This window comes from Nicotiana tomentosiformis, chromosome 3 (genome assembly GCF_000390325.3).
Source record: "Nicotiana tomentosiformis chromosome 3, ASM39032v3, whole genome shotgun sequence".
NCBI lineage: Eukaryota > Viridiplantae > Streptophyta > Magnoliopsida > Solanales > Solanaceae > Nicotiana > Nicotiana tomentosiformis.
Window position 1 is genome coordinate 134,000,366 of NC_090814.1, and position 11,266 is coordinate 134,011,631.

The 11,266-nt window shown below is 39.0% G+C and overlaps 1 protein-coding gene across 1 annotated transcript; it reads left to right on the top strand.

The window, feature by feature from the left end:
- The first annotated feature begins 2,584 nt into the window (after window positions 1-2,584).
- Window positions 2,585-4,974, top strand: LOC138908530 (uncharacterized). The gene is made up of 5 exons (XM_070199206.1): window positions 2,585-2,761; window positions 3,050-3,433; window positions 3,503-3,988; window positions 4,075-4,197; window positions 4,423-4,974. The coding sequence occupies exons 1-5, from the start codon at window positions 2,585-2,587 to the stop codon at window positions 4,972-4,974; spliced, it is 1,722 nt and encodes a 573-aa protein (XP_070055307.1).
- Window positions 4,975-11,266: the final 6,292 nt, after the last annotated feature.

Genomic DNA, 11,266 nt, shown 5'->3' on the forward strand with positions numbered 1-11,266 from the left:
GATACGTGCAAGATCACAAATTTCAAAAAATGAAAAGTTTAAACTTAATTGTTTAAATATATTAATGTATTAGTGTTTGGGCACGCGCATTGCGTATTTATCCATATCAATGAATATAATTTTTTTAAAATATTATATCAATATTATCAAAAAGTAATTTTTGAGTGACAAAAAAATAAAGAAAAGTTCTTGATGACTTATGATATCCGGATATGTATTAGCTTGTTTCAAAAAGTCAAAACACCTTCAAGGTGGCAAGAAGGCTATAAAAAATATTTGCATGAACATAAAAAATAAAAAAAATAAAAAAAGTGTTTAGCCATGTAGGCTCTCTGATCTTTATAGCAGACGTCATTAAACTCACATTGCCACAAGCGCCTCCTCTAACTTGTTGCAATACCACTGAGTATCCAAAGTCATCACCATATCGAACTTATTAGATATGTCATCCATATTGGCAAATGATTTGTTAGGATCATAACGTGACCCAAGATTGCAAAGTTATCTTGCTATATTACCACTGACGAAAAGCTAGCCAATAAATTAGTACTACTATATTTTAGCATGCTTATAGAACAATATGTCTATCAAATATTATTAATAGTATTTTTATCTGGAATATAGTATGATTATTCTTTTTAATATAGTATGATTATTCTTTTTGGAACAAAATTATAGAAATAGGGTCGTATAAACTGGAATGGAGGGAATAATAGATTGGATTCGTAGGTAGGCTTAGTTTGTAATAGACTAGAGACGGACTAAACTTTGCACTGTAATTTAATTTTGATTTAGCACCCAAAATCGTAAACTATCTAATAGAAAAAATGGACCATTAAATCCTAACTAGAAACTAAGATATCCCCTTTGAATAGAATATTATACCTCTTTTCTTTTCCAATGGTTTTAATTAGGGGTGGGCGTAAAATCCGAAGAATCGAATTTCGAACCGAACCGAATTAATTTAGTATTTCGGTATCGATTTTTTCGATATTTCGGTATACTTCGGTACATATTGCGGTATTTCAGTATTTCAGTACGGTATTCGGTATTGAGTTTTTAATATTTTGGTATACCGAAATTTTTGAGTCCAAGTCCCCACCTCTATCTCTATTTCTATTTTTCAGCCCAATAAACCTAAGCCCAACACCCCAAGCCCCCTAATTCCCTAATCCCTTAACGCCTAGCGGCCTCTCTTAAGCTCAAAGACTTACGACAACAGGCATTTTCGGTTTTTTTCCCCTTTTGTATATCTTTTTCTAAGTTTGCCTTTGAGTCAAAGCAGCTCTTGATGAAATCAAAGCATAAGAGAAAATACATTTATGTGCACAAAGAGGTTGAATTCTTAGCAGGAGAGACGTTAGGCATAATCTTGGGAGATTTGAAAGACTTTGGTATGATACTGAAATCGTACCGAACCAAATAAGAAAATATTGAACTGTACCAAACTATGCACAATTGATATACCGAATACCGAAGTACCGAACGCCCACCCCTAGTTTTAACTGCTTCCCAAGTCATAACTAACTAATAGATTATATGTATCCCTGTTATGTTTTGATGATCTAACAAACTTAATGATAAGAACCTAATAAGGAACCTGTTACACATTCTCAAGTACTTAAAGAACAGCAAGTCTCAAGTCGGGGACGTAGTTCAACTCTTCAGAGTCAAAGGAATAACAGAGGAAACAAATGGCCATCAGTTCCCTTGGTGACAGTACAAGTCAACTCCTCACAGTTGTAAAGTTGTTTCCTGCACACGCAACAGTGCAAAAACAGTGCAGTAATCAACTTTATGGGGAATTCTCTTTACCTAACTTGCTTGCATCATTTAAGTGATGTCACAAATGAATTATTAACATCAAGCAAAGGCAAAACAAAACACTTGCACATTCAGAATCGATCAAGCATTCTCTCAAGTCTGTGTCAATCTTGCAAGTGATTCTCAGGGGCATCAAGAACAAACAACAACATAACGAAGGGCCGGTTTCCTGTATTGAGTCATTACATGTCCTTAGCTGTGTTGCACCTTTGTTAAAGTACTTTACTTGTAATTCTTACTTAGCTTAGTTAGAAGTATTGTATAGGAAAGTTTTGTAAAATTATAAGTCTTGTGTTTGTGTCTTGGCTAGAGTTAGTCGAGTTGTAAGTCTTTGTAATAGAGTTATTACAAAGTGGCTTGTAATAGAGTTGTTACAAGTTAGTGAGGGATTAAGAGGTTAATTCCTAGGTTACAATAGGTTGTAATCTAAAGTTTGCTCAATAGTGAAGTTGAAATCCTATAAGGGTAGGTCGTAGTTTTTAATCCTGTGAGTTGGGAGTTTTCCACATAAAATTCCATTATATCATTTACTTACTGCCGTGTGCATGCGTTCTGTGGGAACTTATAGAAAATCTGGTTCTCTACATAGTTTGGAGGACCCTTAGTTTCTATCAATTGGTATCAGATCAGGTTCTTTCTAAAAGGTTAACACCTAGAAAGGATCTTCATCATAGATACTCCACCAAACTTCGATGAAGGACAATCAACGTACACACCACCTAGATTCAATGGCCAATACTATGGTTGGTGAAAAACAAGAATGCATGATTTCATCATGGCTGAGGACTCAGAGTTGTGGAATGTAATTTGTGATGGGCCTTTTGTTCCCATGAAAATTGTTGATGAGGGAACAGCTACAGTCCCAAAAATGAGAAAACAGTACAATGATGCTAACAGAAAGGCTATTGAGAAGCATTTCAGGGCAAAAAAGATTCTTGTTTGTGGCATCGGACCACATGAATAAAATCGCATCTCAGCTTGTCAAAGTGCTAAGGAGATCTGGGAAGCTCTTCAAATAGCACACGAAGAGACAACTCAAGTCAAGCAGTCGAAGATCGACATGTTGACAACTGCGTATGAGCTCTTCAGAATGAAGGACGACGAGTCCATTCAGGACATGCACACTTGCTTCACCTCTATCATCAATGAGCTTCACTCACTGGGAGAAATTATTCCCAGGAATAAACTTGTCAGGAAAATACTTAGTATATTACCTGGTTCCTAGGAAAGCAAGGTAAACGCCATCACAGAGGCAAAGGATTTGCAGAAGCTGACCATTGATGAACTCATTGGTAATCTAAAAACATATGAAATGAAGAAGAAAAAGGACAATGAGAGAAGAGAGCCCCAAATAGGGAAGAACCTGGTCCTCAAGAAAGAAAAAAATGACTCAAGTGGTGAGAATGCCGACATGGCTTACCTAACAAAGAGATTTCAGAAAATGGTTCGCAGAAATAGAGGTATTCCAAAAAGGGATAGCTCTAGCAAGCCAGGAGGCTATGACCTATGTCATAAGTGTGGGAAATCAGGACATTTCATCAAGGATTGCCCCCTCCTTAAGCAAAATCAGTACAAACACAACACAGACAAAGCAGTCAAGAGGAACCAGGTTCCTAACAAAAAGTTCAAGAGAAAGGATGTCGCTGACAATATTGTGAAACAAGCTCTTGCTGCATAGGGAGACTCCTCCGGCGAATCTGGAGATGATGATGATCAAGGTGACAACTCCATGATGGCAGTAGAAAGTGAAGCAGCTGAATATGATTCCATATTTGCTCTAATGGCTAAATTAAATGAGGATGAAGATGAGGTAAACTTTCTGGATGTTCAAAGAAATCTGAAATCCTATTCTCAAAAGAAGCTTATAACTTTGGCTAATGTTTTAATTGAAACTTATCACAGTATCATTAATGATAAAAATACGCTAACCACGGAACTAGGAGAAATAGAACACGAGAGAGATGATCTAGTGGTGGTTGCAGTTAATCTAAGAGATACCATTGAGAGTTTAAAAAGGGGAAAGGATATTTTGACTAAGAGAATTGTAAATATACAGCATGAGAGAGATGACCTATTGGTAGTAGTTGTAGACCTAAAGGAAACAATTGAGAAACTAAGAAGGGAAAGTAGGCCTATGAACACTCAAAGGGAAAGGAAGTTGAAAGTGAGGCACACCTTAGCCTTGAAAATGAGCTAAAATCAGTGAAATCTAGTCTGTGTGTTGAGCTTGAGAAAAACAAACAACTTCAGGAAGATCTAGGTAGAGTGAAGAGTGAACAGGCAGGGAATCGGGTTCCAAAAAAGAAAAAACCCCTTACAAACCACACAACAAGTATGTTACTATTGCTGATAACTGGCTCTGCACTCACTGTGGTAATACTGGATATTTCAAGAAAACATATGAAGTCGGATTCCAGTCCCAGCAGAAAAATAAAGTTTTTGCTGAAAAAGTAACTATTGCAAAAAAAACTGCTTCCTCATATGACAAACACATATTGCCTGCTTGGAAAAAAAGAACTTTGATTCACCTATTTCCTCATTACAAGGGACCCAAACTTGTTTGGGTTCCTAAGTCTAATCATTGATTCTCTTGTGCAGGGAGCAGTGAAAGGAAGCATCCAAAGATGGTACATGGATAATGGCTGCTCGAAGTATATGACTGGAAGCACTAATGATTTCCTTTCACTCAAAGCCCTACAAAGAGGGAGTGTATCCTTTGGAAATGGCAAAAAAGGATACAATCTTGGAGTAGGAAGAATTGGAAAGTCTCTCACTCACTCAATCGAAAAGGTGTATTACGTGAATGGCCTGAAGTATAGTTTGCTGAGTGTCTCTCAGATCTGCGAAAAAGGCAACAAGGTGGAATTTGTGTCAAAAATCTGCACAGTCACAAATTTTGTGACTGGTGATGTGATCCTGATGGCAAAAAGATACAAGAACATCTATGTCGTTGATTTTGAGTCACTACATAATGGGGATCTCACGTGTCTGAGTGTTGTGGATGATGATGCTGAACTATGGCACAGAAGGTTAGGCCATGCAAGTTTTACATATCTGAACAAGTTGGTCAGGAAGGACCTAGTTAGTGGATTGCCTAAGTCAAGCTTCAAAGATCACAAGGTGTGTGATGCATGTGCAAAAAGAAAGTAGATCAAGTCCTCCTTCAAATCCAAAAAGGAAGTAAGCACCTCAAGGCCAATTGATCTCCTCCATATGGATCTATGTGGACCTATGAGAGTGCCAAGTAGAGGAGGAAAAAAGTACATTTTCGTCATTGTGGATGACTACTCCAGGTTCATATGGACCTTGTTCCTCAGAACCAAAGATGAGACATTTTCAGTATTTGTTGCCTTTGTCAAAAAGATTCGAGTAAAGATGAGTCATAATGTTGTGAGTATAAGATCTGATTATGGTACAAAATTCGACAATGCAAAGTTCGACGAGTTCTGTGCTAAAAATAGTATAAATCATAATTTTTCAGCTCAAAGAACACCTCAACAAAATGGTGTCGTGGAGAGAAAAAATAGAACTCTTGAAGACATGGGTAGGACAATGTTGATTGATAGTGGTGTTGCAAAAGGTTTCTAGGCAGAGACAGTCAACACTGCATGCTACTTAGTGAACAAGTGCATGATCAGGTCCCTCCTGAACAAAACCCCGTATGAACTGCTGAATGGGAGAAAACCTAAGCTAACACACTTGAGGACATTTGATTGCAAATGCTTTATCCTCAACAATGGTAAGGAAGCTCTGGGAAAGTTTGATGCCAAGAGTGATGAAGGAATATATTTTGGATATGCATCACATAGCAAAGCCTATAAGGTATACATCAAAAGAACTCAATGTGTTGAGGAAAGCATACATGTGATCTTTGATGAAGCACAACACCCTCTTGGAAAAGATGCACATGATAAGGCTGATCAAGATTGAGAGTTATCAAATGTCCCTGGTGAAGTTATTGACATGGAAAATGGAAAGGCCGATATGATGAGTCAGGTCAAGGAATCAAATGACAATGGCACAGCTGAATCTCCAGCTAACATAGAGGAACTTGGTCCCTCAATCACAATAACTGAAGCATAAAACAGAGTTGTGGATGATGTACATGGAACTCCAGCTGTTGAGGTGAGGAACATGACACATGGATCATATAAAGAAGAATCTGGAACCTCTCATAATGAGACTCAGGTGTCCAACTGGAAGCACAAAAGCTCACACCCTCTTCTAAATATGGTCACCCCTATTGACTCAGGAATTCAAACTATATCAAAGTCTAGAAACTCACTTGCCTTCTCTGCATTTCTCTCTCAAATTGAGCCCAAAAATATCAAAGAAGCATTGAAAGATGTTGACTGGATTACGGCTATGCAAGATGAGCTTCATCAATTTGAGAGGAACAGTGTATGACACCTGGTTCCTCGACTTGCTAACAGAACTGTCATAGGAACAAGGTGGGTATTTAGAAACAAACTTGATGAGTTTGGAAACACCACAAGAAATAAGGCAAGGTTAGTAGCTCAAGGGTACAATCAAGAAGAAGGAATTGACTATGATGAAACTTATACTCCAGTTGCTCGAATGGAGGCCATCAGAATCCTTATTTCCTTTGCATATCATATGGAATTCAAATTATTTCAAATGGATGTCAAAAGTTCATTTCTGAATGGCTTTCTGAAAGAAGAACTTTTCGTCAAGCAACCGCCTGGTTTTGAGTGCCATGAGCATCCTGAGCACGTGTTTAAACTTGACAAGGCATTATATGGACTGAAGCAGGCTCCTCGTGCATGGTATGAAAGGTTGTCCAAGTTTCTTCTAGACAAGAGGGAAAATTGACAACACCTTATTTCTGAAGAAGCGGGAGAGGAACTTGCTCATAGTGCAAGTCTATGTTGATGACATTATCTTCGGAGCAACAAATGACTCTTTGTGTGAGAAATTTGCAAGACTCATGGGAAGTGAGTTTGAAATGAGCATGATGGGGGAATTGAATTTCTTCTTGGGTCTACAAGTCAAGCAAACTCCTAGGAGCACAATGATAAGTCAGCAAAAGTACATCAAAGAGCTTCTGAAGAGATTTGAGATGGAGAGTTCAAAGATCATTGATACACCTATTTCCATTGCCACTCGCCTGGATATAGATGAACCTGGTTCTCTTGTAAATGAGACTATGTATAGAGGCATTATTGGCTCGCTTCTGTATCTCACAGCAAGTAAACCAGACATTTTTTTCAGTGTAAGACTCTGTGCTATGTTTTAATCCAATCAAAAGGAGTCTCATATGAAGGATGCAAAGAGAATTCTGAGGTATCTCAAAGGAACGCAGGACCTGGTTCTCTACTATCCCTCAGGAGATAACTTTGACTTAATAGGGTATGCTGATGTTGACTATGCTGGTTATCTGGTGGATAGGAAAAACACTTCTAGTATGGCACATTTTTTGGGTTCGTGTCTAATCTCATGGGGTACAAGAAAACAAAACTCAGTGGCCCTTTCAACTGCTGAAGTTGAGTATGTAGCAGCTGCCTCTTGCTGTGCTCAACTTTTGTGGATCAAGCAGCAACTAGAAGATTTCGGTGTGTTTTTTGATTGTGTGCCCTTACTATGTGACAACACTAGTGCTCTCAACATGGCAAAAAATCCAGTTCAACATAAGAGAACAAAGCATATTGATGTGCGACATCACTTCCTCAGAGACAATGTTGAGAAAGGTCTCAACTGCATGAAGTTTTACAGCACAGAAGATCAAATTACAGATATCTTCACCAAAGCACTGAGCAGAGAGCACTTTGAAAAGAATCGTTTGGCACTAGGATTGATCAAATCTAGCTAGGGACCTGGTCCCTTGGTGATTGGCTATGAAAGAAATTTACATGTAAAATAGCTAAAAAGTGTTTTCTGGCAAAGTCTAACTCATCTTTATACCATTGTATGTAGACACGCATAACGATTACAGAGCAAGCAAGTAGCCAATAATATTGCATTTCAGTCAAAAGGATGAAGTTCATATTTAAAAAATCTATCATGGAACCTGGTTCCTTTGATACAGGTTAGTAGTTTCTATGTACTCTCATCCACATTTTTTTAATGGCTGAAATTGTGCCACGTCATTAAAATTTCAATCCTTTCTTTCTCTCTCTTTTTGGAACTCAAGGGTCTTACCCGTTATGAAATGACTCGTCTACCCAACTTGATACCCATTCCTAACCGGGTCCCTCACCCCTCTTAAATAACCTGTCTCATGGTCACTGTCATAACTGTTCACATCAAAGCCAAAAATTCCCTTTTTTCTATCAAACCAAACACTCTCTTCTTCCATCAAACTCTCACTATCCTCCACCGTGTCTGAAAATATGGAGACTCAGACTGTTCCAAGCATCGTCCCCACTGTGTCATCACCCATTGAAACCCCAGTGCTAGAACCTACAATCCCTACACCATCTAGTCCAAAACCTAAGCTAGAGTCACAACCACCTACTGGTTCCTCTCCAACTCAGTCGAGCACTGGCTCTCATAGGAGTCGCAAAACCTCGACTCCCAAGAAATTTGTGGCAGCAACCTCTCCTTCTATCTCGGCAAAAAAAATGACAGAAACAGATACAGTGGCGAAAAAAGACAATCAGGAAATTTCTAGTCGACCAGTGGAAGAATGTTCTGAGATGCAAGGAGTGGGTTGTAATAGTGATGAATCGGCAAAGACTACCCCAGGTCTTGATTTGAATGTCGACGAGTCTACAGGTAATGCTCTTCTTATGTCTTCTGAGTTTTTTTTGGGTTCGCAAGAACAAGAGGCCATAGAGAATATATTGTCAATCGTTGCTGAGGGCTATGTAGTTGGTGAGTATGAAGGCGTGTCTGAAACAAATGGGTCTAAGGGGGGAGGTGATAGTCTACTAGTGGAGGGAAGGGAACTGGTGCCTGTCAAAAATCTGGCACCAGACAGTACTACTGGGGAACTTCCTGAGGGACCTGATCCCTCCACACAAGACGAGCACTATGATCCTACTTGGGATGAAAATCCATGTTCTTCTAAATAACCCCATGTCAGTATGGATCCCGCTCCCTCTCCTCATTTCTATGCTGAGCTATTAGCCATTGTTCCTCCCAAGATGAGATCTCTGTCTGAGAAGGAAAGCGAAGGGAGTGAAAATGACTATGACAATGTGGCTCTTGCGAGTTTCATCAAGGCTAGAAGTAGTCAGGCAACTCCCCAAGATTCAACTTCTAAGAGACCTATCACTAGGTTGCATAAGAAGGAAGAACTTGAGTCAGTTTTAAGGAAAAGAAAAAGGTAAAAGAAGAAGAGGAGATTGGTGAAATATGGAAAGGTTGTAAATGAGAAGGTAGTGCCTCCTACACTAGTTGTTGATGTTAATGATGAGGTAGAAGAGGAACCTGGTTCCTTGGTTCGTAAGTCCTCAAAGAAACTAACTGTTCCAAAGTCCAAAAATAAGTCATCTGTGAGTGAAATGGACTTGAGCAAGGTTGAGGGTGAAAAGTCTTGTGAAAAAGTAGCTGAGAAATCTGGTGAGAGAGTGGTTGAGGAGTCTGGGAAGAAAGTGACTGAAGAGTTGGTTGAACAAGTATCTGAGAAAATGGTGTTTGAGAAATTTGCTGAGAAAATAAAAAGTGCAAGACAATTAGTGAAAAGGAAGGTTGGTGCCAGTGAAGAACCTGGTTCCTCCAAGAAGGCCAAGGTTGGTGCAACCCAGGATGCTGAAAGGGAAAAACTGAGAATCCAAAAAGTACTGTGGGGCCGTACATTTGCCCCTGATATTCTGGATATGTCAGGAATGCGTGATCTCGCCCAAGTCACACCTCAAATTGGGGATATGAAGCGGTCGATTGCAATAATAATACCCAACTAGGAGTCGGGATCGAATCCACAGGGAGCGTAGATGGGATTAGTGGTATGTATTTGGTCTAAGCACGTGAATTGTCTAAGTTGCACTTCCACAAACTTTGTTTTTATTTTACTTCTAAAATTATACTAAGGATTGCAATTGAAAAATATGAAACTAAAGAAGAATGTTTTTGTTGTTGTTTTGCAAATATGTAAAAGGTCTAGGGCTTTGACTTCTACCTAGGTGTTTGCCTAACGGGTTGTGGGCTTTAGAGCGAGTTTCGTTGGTCGGGGTGTAATATATCAATCAACACTCAAATACCCACTCAATACCTCTCGGTAGGAGAGTGGTTTTGCCCAATTTGGCTTTCGGCTTTCTCAAGTCCAAATGGGTATTGAACTAAACAGTTGACAAATTGCTCAAGTCGGATTTTACTATCTCTAGGTTCAACCCTTTAATTGGGACTATCAATCTCTTGATTTCATCCCAAACTCTTGTTAGCCAAGTTTTCCTAGACTAAGTCTCTCTTTCTCAAGTAGAGATCAAGTCAAATAGGCTTGAACTAATGTTTGCAACCATTAATTCTACAATTATAGCAAGAACTAAGCTAAATAATATACACCCAACCATAAACAAGCCCTAAATTAAACACCCATTAGGTTCCCACACTAGGGTTGGGTCACAACCCTAGCTAGAAATTTAGCTGCTCAGAATGGGTATAGAGGAAAATAGAGAAAAAAAGATGATAAAACTCATATTGCAATATTAAAATATAAAAATCCAATGTTAAATCACTAAAGCTAAAGTTGTAAAAAGGGGTAAAGACAAATGGCTACAAAATTTTTAATATTCAAAAACTTAACCTAATTTCGTGAAAGTAGTCTATTTATACAAAGCTGGAATTTTTGGACAAAATTGCTCTTTCGGAGGTTCTGCGGCCGCATAATTCTGTGTGCGGTCCGCACTTTGCTTCAGCTCTTGACAGGAGTTGGATCTGCAGCTGCACAATTCTGCACCGCGGCCGTGTCTCTTGAGTTCTGCGGACCGCACAATTCTGGGTGCGGCAGCACATTTGATTTATACGGCCGCACAATTATAGTGCGGTCCGCAGTTCTTGTTGGGCTTGGAGTTGGAACTCTCTGAACCTTGACTTTTGCAGCCGCACAATTATTGTGCGGTCCGCACCTTACATTGTAACTCTGTTAATTCTTCTTCATGTTCTTCAACTCGACACAGAATTCTGCGGTCCGCACTTTAGCTTTTTGTGCTTGATTTTTGTCCTTGTTCAAAAGCACTCCTCTTGAGTTTGATTTCATCGTAATGGCTCATTTTCCAATACTCCTGCAAGTAAGCATACTTCATCAGTTTTCGGAAATTCCTTTAAATATTTTTGAACTAAAACAAAAGTCAAAAGGCGCAAATAAGTAGTCAAAATCCCCACTTATCAATGCACCAATTGGTGGAGATCTGTGAATTCCAATAGTGGACACATATGTTCACAACTGACAATCCCAAGGTATATGAGGAAGAAGTGCGTAGTTTCTATGCTGACTTCTTCACAGTAGAGGATGATAACATTTGTCTGAAAATGAACGGTGTTG